The sequence below is a fragment of the Centroberyx gerrardi genome, chromosome 6 (assembly GCF_048128805.1).
Source record: "Centroberyx gerrardi isolate f3 chromosome 6, fCenGer3.hap1.cur.20231027, whole genome shotgun sequence".
Taxonomy (NCBI): domain Eukaryota; kingdom Metazoa; phylum Chordata; class Actinopteri; order Beryciformes; family Berycidae; genus Centroberyx; species Centroberyx gerrardi.
In genome coordinates, this window is record NC_136002.1 from 21,344,492 (window position 1) to 21,361,811 (window position 17,320).

At 41.4% G+C, this 17,320-nt stretch overlaps 2 protein-coding genes across 2 annotated transcripts; one reads left to right on the forward strand and one right to left on the reverse strand.

Moving 5' to 3' along the window:
* The first annotated feature begins 351 nt into the window (after window positions 1-351).
* Window positions 352-10,535, forward strand: aadac (arylacetamide deacetylase). Its single transcript, XM_071927817.2, has 5 exons — window positions 352-1,421; window positions 3,008-3,236; window positions 3,744-3,813; window positions 5,792-5,963; window positions 8,448-10,535. The coding sequence occupies exons 1-5, from the start codon at window positions 1,281-1,283 to the stop codon at window positions 9,072-9,074; spliced, it is 1,239 nt and encodes a 412-aa protein (XP_071783918.2). The 5' UTR covers window positions 352-1,280; the 3' UTR covers window positions 9,075-10,535.
* Window positions 10,536-13,831: 3,296 nt separating this feature from the next.
* On the reverse strand, window positions 13,832-15,617 carry LOC139907720 (succinate receptor 1-like). The gene is made up of 2 exons (XM_071894216.2): window positions 15,595-15,617; window positions 13,832-15,265 (listed from the first exon to the last, which is right to left on the reverse strand). Exons 1-2 carry the CDS (start codon window positions 15,595-15,597, stop codon window positions 14,315-14,317), a joined length of 954 nt encoding a protein of 317 aa, XP_071750317.1. The 5' UTR covers window positions 15,598-15,617; the 3' UTR covers window positions 13,832-14,314.
* Between the last annotated feature and the right edge of the window lie 1,703 nt (window positions 15,618-17,320).

Here is a 17,320-nt window from a genome sequence, read left to right on the forward strand (position 1 = left end):
TATCAGTGATGAACTCTTATCAAAGTCACGTTTTCTTATCAAAGGTAAAATAATACTAATACAAAAACAATTCCCTCCTTCCTGCACTTACAACTCCTTTGTCAAACTCCTGCAGGAATTGGCTTCTCGTGCAGGGCTCCTTCTCAAACGTGAGAGCAGGAGAGTCATATTGCCACGACAGCCAATCCAGCCTGTCGAAACGATGCATCTTATCTGGCACGGTCACCAATAATATAATTAGCTTAGGCTGCCGCACAACCATAACTGTTTAGCTGCTCTGCTGAGTCTCTTCCTTCTGCAGCGGCAGCAAGATTATGCGTCGCCATACTGATACTGAGGGCTTCTCCAAAGGTTCTCCCATTCCTAAAGCGACTTGGATATATATAGCCGAGGAAATAGAGGAATTACAAGCGGACTACCACCGATTAGGTGCAACAGAGGTGCAAAGTGCCGACGGATATCTCATACAGGGCGCACTGCTGACAACACTGTTTCAGTGCTTCAGCTGCAGAGTCTGGAGTGATTTCCCCTCACGAGGAATCACTATAATAGTCCTATAATATCTCTGTAGAGACGTAAATTATGTCTGAGGGCACTCAATAGTGAGTTTATAGTGAGCTTATCATACTTTATGGATTTTTTTTTTTTTTTTTTTTTTTTTACCATACTAGGCTATAGAATTTTATTTTAGAATTTTTAAACTACAGTAGCTGCATGATATTTTGAAGTTTTGCTGTGATATTTTTATAGTCGGCTAACCTATAAAATTGATTTATATTGAAACACTAGAAGAAGAAAAAAACCGCAAAGCTGGATGCGTTTACCACTGTTTATTTACAATCTTTGTGCATCAGTTACATCTTGGCAGAAAGTTCGGTCGCTCGTCCTGTTGAACCTGTGTGTTTTGGTGTGCCGTCTGCTCGGGAAGCACCTGAGGAATTTGCGGTGTGGGCCAAGGTGGGACGGCCTGCCTCGTGAGTAGCGGGGGGCGCTCCTGTCTCCGTGTCACGGACACATTAATTAAATCTGCGGGACACACTCCGAGACACTGACATGCATTGGCGAACGCGCACGGGCAGTGTTAACCACGATGAGGAGCTCCGATCATGCACGCCGATAACCATCAAATGACACAAAACACGTGCTGTCATATTTAGCTGGCCTGTATCCAAAATTAATACCCAGATTAAGCTTTGCCGCGCACCGGACTGACTTGTTAAGCGCAGCTGACACCCTATTTCTCTCTGCACCCTGCAGTTGCTGGGGACGCACGTTGTAAAATGAGGTTGGGAGGCATCTTTTTACTCGTCGCTCTCGGCTCCTTTACCGCTTATTATATTTATGAGCCCATTCCTGAAGAGATAGAGGAGAGATGGAAACTTATGCTGACCAACTCTTTCTTCAGAAGTCTCAGCCACCTGGTAAGGACCAAAACCTTAGCCTTGTAGGATACTGGCATTGCTGATTATTAGTTTGGCTATGTTATTCATAGTATGCCTAGGTTGCAAAAATAAAAATAGGATATAGATCTTTTTTTCTCTTATTTTATTTTATATGCAGATTAATGTATGAGCACATTATGTGTAGTAGCCTAGTTTTGCTTTTTGCAATTGTTTTCTTAGGTTAGTTCATTTGTCAGGTTAAACGTTTAATGTATTTTGCTGAGGTTGGCGTGTCGATAGACATGCTGGTTACACCAGATTATGTCAGATGCTAATCCATGTGTTGTATAGTCCTGCTCACCTGTTCTAAGAATAGAACCTATTAAGGAAATCGACTCTTTGTTTATGGCCGTTAGACGCCTCTGGTTTACTGTAGCCCATCCTGGTGCGCCTAATACAACTCTTTGTAGGTTTAAAACGCTATTTCTAGGTACTTATATGGTTAGAAAACTTAGAATAACCTATACGATTAGCCTATACAGTTGGCTTTAATTTCACACCTTTGTCAGTCTAGTAAAACCTCAGCATACCTAATTGAAAGTGGAAATAGCGTTAGGACGTTAGGCTCCCTTGCTAAAATTACTCCATTCAAAAAGTCAAGACCTTAGTAAGGATTGGAATACCTACTATTGAATGTAAAATGCGCCTAAGTATGAAAAATCAAAGTACAAATTTAATATCCCTAGTAAGACGTTTTTATTTGAGTTGTAGGTAAGTACTGTTTTTGATATAACCATTTAGGTTTGCAGGTCTATATCCTTTGTGAATGCATTTTACTTTAATTCCGTTATAATACTCTAGGCTAGGCTCTGCCTACTATTTATTGTTAAATTATAATTTAACATCTAATGCAGCACAAAAGAGAGAGCGAGAGAGAGAGAGAGAGAGAGAGAGTTGCTGCATCAGTCTTAGGGATACACTGACTTTTAGATAGAAAGGACAACCTGAACGTTAGACAAGTGAAATTCTACTGTTCTGTTTTTTTTTTCTATGTTTACTTAAGCAAAAGAGAGTTTGAATGCTTGAGTTCAGACCAATCCACAGCTGCAACTCCAATTTTTATTTTCAGTCTGATAGCCGGTGGAGCTTACAATAGATGCCTCTCTCCTCAGTTTGTTGTGGTCACACAGTATGTCAGCTCTCAGCTGATTTGCCTTATCTCAGCTGGTGACCGCCCGGCTCACTGGACCTGAGTCATGCTCTTATGACTTATTATGTAGTTATGACTGCTGAAAACAACTCAGATGACTTTACTGGGCTATTAACATTCTACTGTACAGCATTCACATGACTACACTCTCCCTCCCTCCTTTATTGTGGTTACACAATTTAGCATCTTAGCTTTCTCTGAGGCTAGTGACAGTTGTGAATATTATATACTTTTAACTATGCTTGGTCAAGGTGGCCATTGTTTTAAAATAGGGCAAATTGGAATATGTGCTAACTTTATTGCATGCACAAGAAGCAATGCTGGCATGGGTTGGGTGGTGTGAACAATGGTACATTCTGTAATCTGTCTTTCTTTGTCCGTCCCTGTCTCTCTCTCTCTCTGTCTCTCTTTCCAGGCAGACTTCAGTGAATTAGTAGGGCTGAAGGACTACATGGGGGTGATGTACTTCATTACCCTGGCAGAAGGGGTAGTGCCTGTATCTGACGAGCGTGTCCAGGTGACAGAGGAGCACTTTGATGGAGTGGAGGTGGTGCTGTACCAGCCCAAGCAGCTGGCCAGCGACACTGAGCTCAGGAGAGCTGTCATATACCTGCATGGTGGAGGATGGTGTCTGGGCAGCTCCCGTGAGTAGAGGGGTAGAAGTGAGTTTGATGGATGGATGGGCACAGTAATCCCTCTGTTGCCATGAGAAAGCACTGCGAAATGTATTAATTATTTGACATGACAAGTGATTTTATAGCGTTAGACTCCCTGCAAGAGATAACACGAATAATAAATTCCTGTCAAACACAAGCCCTCCTCTCAACAGTTTCCTGAGGAAATAACACACCGTCTGCTGGAGCAGTAGGGACCTCAGAGGGAGGTTACCCATGCTAACCCAATACTAAAGACTTGACACGCGATTTGACACATCTCATGCTGTCCTTGCAATCTGTTGGGACTGCTATAATAATTACAGTAACGGTGATCATGGGTATTTGTGTCTCAGCCAGGAAGTAGCGCTTGACGAGATGGCAGGTGCATCTCTCTTAGTCTAGAGTTCCCTTCATGTGAAATTATGTGTGATAACTGGAATGGATGGAGGTAATTATTGTGACTCTGATATGTGTCTGTCCTGTGTGTCCATGCAGGGATGAGTCCGTACGATCTCCTGGCCAGAGAAATAGTCACTGAGCTAAACGCAGTGGTCCTTTCTGTAGAGTGAGTATTTCATACTGTACAGCCATTATGTACAGCTAATATACTGCACAAAATGCTCAGAGTCCAGTCTGGGTAAAAATGACTATTAATTATTTCATTTGCATGTCAACAAGAGGTGAAAAGAGGTGAGGGGCAGGACCGGTACGTATATTGTATAATGGTCAATAACTGGCAATGCATTTCTCTGGTTTTTGAGCATTGAGTTTTGATAGTTAAGACATGCTCTCTCTCTCTCTCTCTCTCTCTCTCTCTCTCTCTCTCTCTCTCTCTCTCTCGCACACACACACACAAAGTGCAGAGTTCTATTATTATTATTATGTTCCAGTGAGCCTGTCCTTCCCCATTAGTCACAGGCCAGATGGAAGTGAAGATACAGTAGAGTGGAGCTGACAGGTTTTTATTAGGGTCTCGCCAGGCCTTCCCTGTCACAGCAACACTGACTCACTGGTTTGTTTCTTTGGTGTGTCCGTCTTTAACTGTGCTCCTCAAATACTGTAACTTTCTTGCCTATCCCCCCCCTCCTCCTCTAACTCCCTTCTCAGCTCTAGCAATCAATAATTGGGTGAGAAGGCAGAGTGGTTTAGGGATCCTATCAATTATAAAGTCAGATTCTCTATTTTGTCAGTGTAAAGTAACTTTGTTAGTTGCCATAGTGAGTGTGTGTTAGGGTGGGTTGTGTGTATTGCCTTATCTGCCTCATCCAAATTCCTGAACGCAATTTTTCAAGGCTTCAATGATTAATTCTGATATTCTGAGCTCTGAAAGCCAACCATGTGTAATATTTGGCTTATAGATTGAAATACTTACATCTCATGAGTTTGCTGAGAGCTGTGTGATTGAGTCCCTGTGGAGTTTCCTGTGAGTTTGATGGTCATGGGTTGTGACAGCAGGTCATAGGCCACTGGAAAACAAGAAAAACTAATATTGTGAAATACTGTAGACTCAAGTTATCTTTAAGTTTTGATGTATATAGGACCTTATTTCAGCAGGATAAGCACAATTTTGCAACATAAAGTTGCAACACTGGATGTCAGCAACTTTGTAAGGTTTATATTTGGAACAAAGGTGGAGTGACTTAAGCCTTCAGGTGAAAAGCCATATCCGGGACCTTTGAAATCCAATCACTCAGCCAACATAAGTATTAATGGTTCACATCCCCTGAAAAATTCATTTTTAACAATGAATGCATATCACTCCACTCTTTAGGTCATGATATATAAAAACATTACTGATATGAAACTTTAACTTAAACTTATTTTGTTTGCCAGTCACTGTTTCAGCTCACTGATAGGTTTATGTCCCCAAATGTTCATTTAAAGAATGACTATTTTATGTTTGCTAATTTTCCCCACTCATTTGATTTATCACGTATTCTAGAAAAGTGGAAACATTTCTCTGAAAAGATGATTATTTATAATGTGTTGAAGGTAGCCTGTGCAGGGCCCCATAAATAACACTGTCAAATGAACTGTGATAACGACCATTTATTTTACACTCCACAGCCTGAACGAGTGGTTTTCTGTTAGCATGCTTTATTATTTTTCATATCTGCTGCTTTTATGTATAATTTAATAGTCTTCCATCAGGGATTTAGATCAGATTTTAGAATCTAGCCCAAGTACTACCAAATATAGACAAAATCACAAAGCTGAAAGCACAATTACAAACTACTGTTTCTAACTGTGTCAACAAACTAATTTCAGTGATAGATTAGTGACATTCTACCCTGAAGGCCATGTTACACAGGCAATGTTTTGAAGTAATGCAAATGGGAAATTTGGTTCAATCTTCATTACATTTTATCCTTAAAGCCCTTAATGTTATCCACCTTGATTTTGTTCCATTTGCCAATCGTCATCCCTTGTGAAGGCCTTCTTGCCATTTCCATCGGCTCAAAATGCTGTTTGTGTGTCATGGCCTTCAAAGCTCCCATTTATTTATGGTGTACCTTTTGTCTGCTCCCTTGTATCCTCGCCAGGTACCGCCTGGCCCCTGCACACCACTTCCCTGTCCCATATGAGGATGTTTACCATGTGGTCAAACATTTCCTCCAGAAGGGGGTGCTGGCCCAGTACTCTGTGGATCCAGGACGCATCGCTGTGTCTGGGGACAGCGCGGGGGGGAACCTGGCAGCTGCAGTGTCCCAGCAGGTACTCAATCTCTTTTACCTTTTTGTTTTTAATGTCATCTCTGCTCTCCTGGTTCACATCATGTAGAGAGAGATAGCAAAGATGGGTCAGAGAGAGGAGGTGACATGACAAAGTTCATGAGCTGGATTCAAACCCACGTCAGGAGTTTGGATTACATTGTACGCCTTGTATTCCCTTGAGCCACAAGAACATACCATGCTGGGTGACCTTAAGTGACCTCTCATTGGCCCATCATGTGTAATACTGTTTAAAGTTGCTCTAATCCAGCCAAATGAGCTTAAATTCTCAGATCATCAGCATTACTAGTGACCAGTAGTAAGGATTGCAAGCGTCAAAACCACCGTGATCTGACAGATTTCACAGATATTTCTGTGTTCTCAGAGTGTATGATATAGAAGCGTATAAAAGAGCTAGGGCCTCTGGGAATCAACAGTGGTTGAGTCGGCAGATATCGACTTGATTCTGGTTAGAGAATCAATAGATGAGAAGCTTCTTTATTCAAGGAGATTTATTGAAACCTGTGGTGAGCGGAGGAAACCAGTGGCTGGGCAAACACATGTGTATGTGTGGGTGTGTGGAAGTGTGTGCATGCTCTGCAATGGCAGAAAAGAAAAAGAGCTACAAGTGTATCAATATGAATGTATACAGGTATTACTGCAATGAAGAACAGCGATTTAACTCCAGTAGGATGCCTTGTCATTAACATTCAACATGACCAGCTCTGCATATCAACAGGTTACATATTCCCATTAGTCTTAGCTGCCCATTAACTGCATAGAAATGTACAAATACAACAATATCAGTGTTCAGTTTACAGGCATGAGAATAGGTTTTACAATGTAACATGAATTTACGACAAGTGCTAGCATTTACGCTAAAGGGGTAATCAGCCGAAAATGCATATGAATTAGAATCCACATTGCACGCTAGCAAACATTGTCCCGACTTGCACATCAATTAATCCTTGAATCATGAGAAAGCTAAATATGTCATTAAAGGACTGCTGCAGACACAGAATAATGTTGGAAAGCACTTACATGGTAGTCATTCACGCACAAGCGATGAAAGAAAAGGACGAAAGTGCCTGTGGGTTCTCAAACCACTTAGACTATAAAACTGCTTCCATGTGCCAACAGTTCCAAGCGTGTGAGGTCATGGCTCAGCAGGGGTAGGGATAGGCTTTCTCACTCTCACTCTCTCAACTACTTGTAAAGAATTAAAAGCCTGGTAGAAATGACAAAGAAATTAAATTAGGTAAGTCAGGAGTTTAATTTTTAGTGCAAGTAGAGGAGGAAGGTATGGGAGAGGGTTATGTGATGGTGCAGGGGCGGGGGAAATGAAGTGGCTCTTACAGAGATGAGTTTTTAGGTTACAGTGAAGGACAGGGAGTGAATCTGTGTGCAGGGCGCTTTGGGCATGAAAAAATCCCCACCATATTCTTTGACATTCCGATCGGTAGTAGCTGGCATTTCATTGCGCATGAGATCCACCGAAGCGGATGAAAGGTAAAAAGTTTGAAAAATTGACTCTCAGTGCCGTGGGCTTCAGGCACCTGAACAGGTACAATATGGGAGCAGAGAGAAGGCCTGAGCAAAGCAGGGAGAAGGGGTTTCTGAAGATGACAGCTTTGGAATGGAATCTGTCCTGATTGATTTCTTTGGGTTATGGGTGGGTGCATTGATAGCGGCCACAGATGGTCAGACCTATATGAAAATGTTTAGTACCTTTTCACAAATTACAAACGCTACTTACCTACACAATGCACATATCAAAATTAATCACCAAATACTAGAGTGTTGGCTGGAAATGTATTCAATTAAAATAAAAACGGAAACTCAGTAATGTGCCAAGTGCCTTTGCCACCCTGAAGGTTCTCTAATCAGATCCACACAGAAAATCAGATACTTGACAGTTTATGAGTTTATTCATTATTTTAAATGTATTATAACACATAGAATATAGAAATCTCCTACACTAGTAAACAGCCAAAAAAATGCCATGGTTCAAAACCTTGTTTCTCAAAGAGTTGGCACATTCTGTGATTTCAGGGCATGCAGCTAAACAGAAAAGCATGGGACTGGATTGGCAAAAGAGTACATATCTCTTAAATCTGGCATCTTTTGGAACATTTTAAATGATAAGTGTAATGATCCTTGACACTGTAACTTCAGCATAGCCTACAGGGCTGAATGTTTATTCACCAGCTCATTGACTATAAAGACAAAATAAGAAGACTGAGGGTGATGGATGACTGCCTCCAAAAGCAACCATAACTGATCCATGAGATCAGATTATGCTTGTTTATCATTGAAATTTTTCAGCTCATTTTTCACATACGTAAGCCCATCTCTCTCTCTCTCTCTCTCTCTCTCTCTCTCTCTCTCTCTCTCTCTCTCTCTCACTCCCCCTCCCCCCCCCCCCTCTCTCACCCTCCCTCCACCTCTCTCTCTCCTGATCGCTCTCTCTCTCCCTGCCTCTCCATAGTTACAGCAGGAGCCTGGGCAGCAGGTTCAGCTGAAGGCCCAAGCCCTGCTCTACCCCGTGCTGCAGGCTCTGGACCTCAACACCCCATCCTACCAGCAGAATCAGGACATGCCCATCCTGCCCCGCACCCTCATGGTGCGCTTCTGGAGTGAATACTTCACCAGCGACAAGGCTCTTTTCAGAGCCATGATGGCCAACACCCACAATAGCCCCGAGTCTGCCAGCCTGCTTAAGTTCGTCAACTGGAGCGCCTTCCTGCCCGAGTCTTACCACGGGAAGTACAACTACAGCGCTCCCACTGTGGTGCAGGGAGCGGGAGGCGAGGGAGCGGGGCCGGAGGGGCCATCTCGATCCATCGGCGACCCGAGGGCATCGCCCCTTCTGGTTCCAGACGCAACCTTACGCTCTCTGCCCAAGGCCTACGTTCTGACATGCGAGTACGACGTTCTCCGGGATGATGGGATTATGTACGTCACGCGGCTGCGGGCTGCCGGCGTCGAGGTGACGCACGAACACTACGACACTGGATTCCACGGAGCGCTGATGTTCACGGTGTGGCCCACCGACTTCCTGATTGCACGCCGCATGACGGACAACTATGTCAAGTGGCTCAAAGAAAACTTGTAGAAAAAAGAGGAGGAAAAGTGTCATCGACTTTCAATGTTCATTCCTGTGTTTGCAGACAATGCACCAGTGGTTGTTTGGGTGCTTCATTTTTTCCCCCTGTCCTTTGGTTTTCAACTTTTTAATCTTTCATTGATTTTTTTTTTTTTTTTTTTTGGTTATGCTTTTATTTTTCTGTAAATATATTAAAGTCACACATTTAACATTTTTCCACTCTTTTGCATCGCACCACACCAGAGGTATTAGAGTATTGAGGGGTTTTGGAATCCAGAATAAATCTTGATAAAGCAGAAAATTTCCCCTGACATTTTTAGAGAAGCAAATGATGATATTCAGTTAGGCCAAAGTTGACATAATCATTGCAGCTGATAATGAAACCTAAAAGGGCTTGATTGTTCAAGTCATGTTTTTCATATTAGATGATTGTTTAATTTGTTCAAAGGGTTTCTTCCTGCCATTACATCAAATAATGGCATGTGGTAGGTTATTAAATACAGCATTTATTTTCTAGGAAAGAATTAGCCTTACTTGCTTACTTACGCAATCCATACAAATGTGGCACGAAGAAACTTGTATGGCTATGCTCACAAAGATGACTAAAATTGCGGTGTGAATGGTGTCTGTATGTCCACAACAGGTTCTTGCATCTAATCTCATTTCCATTTCCAAATACTCATACTAACAAATGTATGACAAGTCTACGCATGCTTTGTAAAGGCTGTGTGCATCGGCACTTCCTGGAGTTTCAACAGTTGCATTTTGAGGAAATATGTTTGTGAACATTGTGGAACAGTAACAAGTCTTTGTGATTCCCAGACTATGGACTGTTAGTCTTTCGTCCTCTATTCTATAATACAATATGTGATAGAGGTTAGGTTGCATTGATCTCCTTGCCCCAAGGCCCAGCCATCATGTGAGGTGGATTGAAGCCATTCACGTGTCTCAGTCTCTCTCTTTCTAATGTCATATGTTATCTCTCTCTCTCTCTCTCTCTCTCTCCCTCCATCTCTCTCTCTGTAGTTCATCCTGTGACTTCCCTGCACATGGGATGACTATCTAACAGATAACAGAGACATGGAGAGGTTACGAAAAATAATCCCCTTCGTATGCCTGTTTGAGTGTTTGTGGTTAACAAAATGTACTCTTTTCCAACCCTTGAGGTTGAAAAAAAGTCAGCATTGATATGAAACAGTCGTAGCTTTCAGCCATTCTGTTCTTTGAATGTCTTCCAGAGTGTTCTTTGCTATCCGCTCCCCATCTGTACCAAGGAAACACGCTGTCTCAGAAACTACATTTAACCTTTCAAACGAACACAGCTGTTATTCATCTCAGAAACCTGACTGTTTTGCTTAAGCACTGCTCCATACTCCTTACTTGTAAATATGATTGTTTATTTTTATGTCTTTGGTTCCCTCTGGATATGAAGAGCATAAGATATGTGTAATTTTCTGACAATAAATTGACCCAACCTCTCACGACTGATTAATCTTATTTGTGTGTGTGTGTTTGTGTGTGTGTGTTGTGTGTGTGCGTGTGTGTGGAGAGGAAGGAGTGGAGGACAAACAACAAATAGGAGAAAGAGGAATACAAGTGTATAGACACAGTATAGTAACTAGTATAAGATATGATACTGGATGTGAACAGAATGATTGGCTGAGAGGGATATGCTGTATAGACAGACAGGCAAAAACCAAATCCTCTTGGCGCCGCTTAGGTGAAGCATTTCCTGTTGGATCAGTTGTCTGACGGTTCAGAGAGTGGAGGGAGAGAAAAAGATAGAGCACAGTTGATCTGCAAAGGTACTAGAGTCTGTGTGTCTACCACTACACACACCTACACACATTCTTCTAAAGAGGTTGGAAAAACCATGTTGTTTTTTTCCAGATAGCAGAGAGGATGATGCATGAGTGCGAACAGACCATTTATATAAAGAGATGATTCAAATAGGCCAACCTCCTTCATCAGGACACATACACAAACCACTCCACGCCTTCCCCTTCTGGGCATACAGTGGACTACTTACTATGCTATGCTGATCAGTGAATAACAACATATTCTGCTGTATCCTGGTTTTAGAGGCAGAGTTGGGAGCAAGGATATTATATATGTGTTTGCGCGTGCATTTGTGCGTGCGTGCGCGTGTCTACATGCGTGTATTTATCCCTCTGTACATGAAAGCTAGATCCTATAAGAAATGGTGGCACTGTTCCCAAATTCCTACAATTCTATGGAGGGATAATAACAGCAGCGTGAAATGGATTAAGACAGACAATTCCTGAAAAGCATGATAATGTATGGTGCCTTTGTAAGGATTACACCTACATACAGTATAGAATGTGCACAAACACTTAAGCGTGTTGCACACGTACAGGAATGTGCACACGAATAAGCACGCACACATGCACATACACACACGCGCACACGCGCACACGCACAGAGATCATGCAAATAAACACTTTGCTTTTAGGTTTAGTCCACCACTGTAGCAAGGGCTTGAAAATAAACCATGTCATTTCCATGGCAAGTTTGAATACACATTTGGCTAGACTTGTAGTCAGGCAAGATAGATTTATTTTCATTATGAATGCTACGTCCCAGAATAATGTTGATGACTATCATTCCATCATTCACATATCCATTTTCAGAGATTAATAGATTGACATTACAACATCATTACTGCTTAGAATAAACACTTTATTTAAGGAACCATAAAAGATTAAATTGTCACGCACGACACACAACACCACCTTAACCAACGATCATCATCCTCGGCATGTGCACTCTATTGTCCTTGCTGTTGCCTTATTTGTCTCAGTTACCTTATTGAATTATCTTCCCGATGTATTATCATATTTTATCACTATACTATTATAGTGTAATACAGAGCTTCACATTCTGCATTATTCCAAATGTACTTTTCTGCTGCTCTATCTCAATCCAGCTCCTCTTGGCTTTGATTATAAAACTTGAAATGCACACACAACAAATACTGCCAAAAGGATTCATCCTTCCTTCTTTTCTTTCCTTCATTCATCCCGGACAATACAAGTGATGCCAATGTAACTGAAATGATGGATCAGGCATGGTGCGGTATAACCGATCAGTCAGGGTTGAAAGAAAGCTGGTGTTGTTGTGTTCTGTTGTGTTAAAGTCCGATGACTATGAAGTTGTTGATAAGTGTGTGTGTGTACTGAAGATTCAGGGCATTAAGCAGTCCAACATGAAGGAACCTTAAGTGGGGGCTGGGACCTCATGATGACTTTAAGAAAGATGATCTTTGTGGAAAAAGCATTTTATGTTGTGTCAAAACAGGAGCCTAAGTCAATATTTTCAGTACATTTTTTCAACAGATGAAATTTTTCCAAGGTATGGATTTGTTTCTAATCCTAGGTCAAGAGTGATTGATGGGATGCAGGAGAGAGATAGTGAAGAAAAGTGTGTTTTTCATTAGATATTTTTCTTGAGGTCCCATAGGGTCAGTGTTTCAATACTGCAAATACAAAAAGCAGTATGAGAGAACAAGGACTGCTGTGATGGCGGTAGTGGTGTCTGTGTGTATGGGAGCAGAAAGTAAGTATCTCAAGGCTGACACTACCACACATCCATACATTGCAAACACACACACACATACACACTCTCATGCAAACAAAATGAATGACATGCAATTACGCCTCTCTCTGTCTGGAGAGACCTTCCCTTATCTAACACTCTGCATGTCTGTTAGCTGTGTGTGAGATTTCCATTTGATTTCCCTGAAGTGCTGACACTACTCAGGGAACGGCAAAAGAAAGCTTTCTGGGAAAACATGGAAGAGCTTCAGTTATGGAAATCTTGGTGACGGCTGTTGATGATTTAGTTGAAAAGATCATAACAACAATGTAATACAAGGTCAGAGCAAGCTGGGAGCAGTTGAATCCATGAGAAACAAAGACAAAGGATATCAAATAATCACACTTTGTTTTCCTTGTCTGATTTTCATCATGGTGTTAGCGTCCTCCTTTAGTATGTGTGAAGGATAACAAACGTGCACTTTTCCCAATGTTTGAGTTGTTGTATAAAATCTTGTCTCAAAACATGCACATGGCCAAGACGTAGAGAAGCTGTAGTGAAAACACAGCTGTTCTCAGAAATAATCAGACAAATCACCTCGTCTTTCACATAAATACCAAGAAATACAAAATAATTTTATGCTACAGGGTCAAGGAAAAATTTCACCAAAGCCAAAGCATTGGTAATAGTTTTTGGAGAGGGCTTGGGAGAGGGGATATAGTTCAGGCGGATAATTTCCTGAGCATGTTGCAATCCAGTGTTTTTGGCCAAAGTTGCACTGACTAACCATAGGTGGGCAGCGTTGTTTTTGATGAACAAGCCTTGCAATGAAGAAAAAAGCTTTCACTTAGTAATAGTTTTACAATTTGGTAGTGTATATAAAAACAGTATTTTCCTATACTGTGTAACCACATACTTATTCTTACACAGAATATCATCTTCTAAAACCTTTTTTTTTTTTCCCCATTTCCAGAAATGCTTCTAGGGTCCAAGTCCTACAAATAACAGCAAAAAGAACAAATGATGACATCGTTTTGACATATTAATGTCAAAAGATATTGGACATAATAATATCTGCTTTCCATTAAACTGACAGAATGCTTTACTTGCTAGCTTCAAAAACAACTTTGGTAGAAAAAGATATAGAGAAAGAGAAAGGTAGATGAGAGAGAGAAACAGACAGAAGAGAAAGGCTCACTTATACTTCGGTCTGCTTTATTAAAAAGTGACACAATTGCAAAAGCCTCTGACCATCACATTTTTACATTTTTACATAGTTGGTCCCCTAGTCCTTACAGGTCCCCCTGTTCAACAAGGTCATAGCTGATGTTGTGAAAATCCTGCCTTGTCTTTATCGCTTATTATTATGTTATTATTCTTAAGTGTAATATACTGCTACTGATGGTCCACATCATTAGTAAGAGTGACAAACATACTGTGCTAGGACCAGAGATGTCATGTCAGGATGAAAATACCTGGACACTTTGATGATCTAAGCAGTCTTTAATAAATGTATTGCATTTATTTCAGTGATTTAGAATTGAACTAATACAAAACAGCAGAATTGAACTATAATGCAAAACAACAGAAATAGATAGTGTGAAAAACAAAATACAATAAAGGCAGAGCTTGTGTGGGTATGTGTGTGCATATGTAAGTCAGCAGTGTGTGTGTGTGTGTGTGTGTTTGTGATATCATGCTGGGTCCCTGTGCCGTCTTGTCTTGCTCAGCAGCTCTCTGAGTTTAGTTAATAGAAGCTCCCTGAACTGATCCCCCATGAGGAAGTAGAAGACAGGGTTGATAACGCTGTGGAGGAAGGCGAATGGTCGGGTGAAGATGTACAGCCCTTCTATATAAATCTTCGTACACCGCTCCAGCCCTGCCCAGTCCTGCCCTGACACTATTCTGATGTTCCTCATCACATGGTAGGGAGTGTAGAGAACCAGGAACATGGCAGCTGCTGCTATAACAACCCGGAGAGGCCTCTTGTAGGAAGTGGTCCGGCGTGGTAGAGCCCCTTCCTGGGCGCGTAGGAGATGCGCTATTTTGTAGGAGGACAGACAAAGCCAAAGCAGAGGGAGAATGTAACCAGTCAGGGTTAGCCCCAGGCTGTAGCCTAATGTATTGATGTCCCCTTTTAGGCTGGCAAAATCGTGGCAGAGACTCCAGTTTCCCCTCTTCAGGTCCTGGAGCATCAGCGCTATCAGCGGAGCCACTTGCACGTTGACTGCTAGCCAGCTCAGCCCCGTCACCACCAGCGCCGCCCGTGGTCTCAGCAGGAAGTGGTTCCGTGTTGGATGTCTAATGAGCAGGAAGCGGTCCATGCTGACCCAGACCATGAAGAGGATGGAGGAGTAGAGATTGACATGCAGGACGTAGCGGTTGATGACGCAAGCGTAGGGACTGGATTCTGGTTGTCTGTTTGAGTAGAGGTAGGAAAGGCGTGGCAGTGTGCAGAGGAAAATAAGGTCCGAAACGGCCAGGTTGAACAGGTAAACATTGATGCTTCGCCACTCAGGCAAGCAAAGCACATAACCAAGAACCACCAACAGGTTGCCAGGGAAACCGACGCAGAACTCGATACCATAGAATGGCGGAAGGTAGTACAGCTCCAGTATCTCATCTAGCTGTGGGCAACTGGACATCTAGAGAGGAGACAGAAGAGAAGAGAAGAGAAGAGAAGAGAAGAGAAGAGAAGAGAAGAGAAGAGAAGAGAAGAGAAGAGGGGGAGAGTTGGGGGCAGACGAGAGGAGAGGGGGAACAATAATAGTGAGACAAACCTTCTGACCAGGAGCTGTGAACTTCAAAGACTTAAAATTATTTTCTAATACTGTAATAGAAGAATTTCACAATTTTTTCAGTAACTGATACAGTATATGGTAATTGTTTTTTTTGTCCAATTCTACATTATATTCAAATCTAATCCAATTCTACAGTATATCGTAAATAGTGCGGATGTTAGAAGAAGTCTTACCATGCTGTTATGTTGCTAGTAGCAATGAAATGGAAGGGGTGCTGGTCTTGTGGCGACCAACAGCAGGTGAAGCCACTACCTGTTGACACACCAACACTGAATGGTGAGGGTGCTGGTGTGTCTAATAAGACAGGGCTGGAAAAACTGAAAGCAATGGCAATTCTCTTTGCTCTGAGAACACACAGGCACTATGAGCTTCATTTGCATATTATACAAGGCGATGCAAACCAATAAGGCACCTAAATAACAAAATCATAATAAAATAAAATAAATGTGTCAGCCTGCGTCGTGTATCTTTACATATTCACATGAATATGTTTGTCTTGCAACTGTTCTGGATAGTGTCCAGTTACTAAGGTTAGCCATGATTATGAGCCATTGAAAACCTGCATGGAAATTATAGCCTGGGCTACAGTACCCAGGGCAAAGTACAATACATCTAATTACACTTTTGCAACATTATATGGGCCAAAATGGAAAATTAAATATGATGCCTGCTTGTTAACATAATATTAGCCATATGCTCCACACATACAGGAAACAATTCATTACAATGTTCAACAGAAGGCAGAACAAAATTAAAAGTTATTTAACCCACTAGAGGAGTTAAAATGTATTCTCTATGCTGTTTTTTTGTTGTTGTTTTTTTTTCATATATATAGATGTCTTTTAAAGTGTTTTCATGTCCAGTAGTCTTTTGGAAACAAAACATAACTGTCAGCAGGTGTCCAAAGTTAAGTAGCCCATGGTTTTGAAATGGAAGAGCTCTTGTTGGATAGTATCAATAGTTATGTATGGTAACTCTAATTCTATGATCACAGGCGGAGCCATCTAATGGGGCTCTATTGGAATCCCAGGTGGTCTCAGGCCAAAAATTGCATCTATCTGCCTCTAACTTGCCACCACTTCTTTATTGGTTTCAAAATTCACCCGAGTTTTGGCCGCTTGACTTGGACACATTATCAGTGATGGAACCTGGGGCCATTGGGTGTTTCGGATCTTTCAACATCAGACATCCTGGCCCAGGCGACCCAGCTGAGGGTGATCAAGCTTGAGATGTGTGTTAACCTCATAAAGTAATGTCCTGCTTCATTTCCTGGAACTGATGAGTAATCCTCACTTCTTCCTCACTTCTCTATTCTTAAAAAATGACTTCAAGTAATTGTTGACATGTCTCTAGTTTATAATATAAAAAAAAAAAAGAAAAGAAAGAAAGAAAGAAAAGAGAAAAAAACAGAGGGGTACTAGGTAAACTGTAGCCAAACAGCAATAATGTGTGACAATGTAAAAAACTGTGCAATCCTATTTTCCTTAGGAATTATTTATTTATTGTAAAACCTTAATTATTTTATTTGCTGCAGTTTGTCACTTTGAAGATTTATAAGCAGAATTCATCAAACTCTCATATATTATTATCAAATTACTCACAACAAAATGTCATTGAAACAGTATACAGATAGACACAAAGACACATGTTTTTGCCAATATTTTCAACTCATTCTTGAATAATTTTCCATTCATTTTCAACTGCCTCACTTACAGTAACAACCTCCCTGCCAACCATCCACCCACTGGATTGGGAAACACTGGCCAAGATATGAAAAAAGGATAACAACATGCAAATATTGGAACATTAAGTCATGTTCAAAAATCACAACATCACTGAAAAGTGTCAAAACCTTGAAGATATTGTCTCAGGGCTTTAAGTTCATTGAAGAAAATTGAT

Bases quoted from the DNA above. Each gene is read 5' to 3' on its own strand.
- aadac (XM_071927817.2), top strand. From the start codon at position 1,281: ATGAGGTTGGGAGGCATCTTTTTACTCGTCGCTCTCGGCTCCTTTACC. The intron at 1,422-3,007 runs GTAAGGACCAAA...CTCTCTTTCCAG, and splicing joins TCAGAAGTCTCAGCCACCTG to GCAGACTTCAGTGAATTAGT. The intron at 3,237-3,743 runs GTGAGTAGAGGG...GTGTCCATGCAG, and splicing joins ATGGTGTCTGGGCAGCTCCC to GGATGAGTCCGTACGATCTC.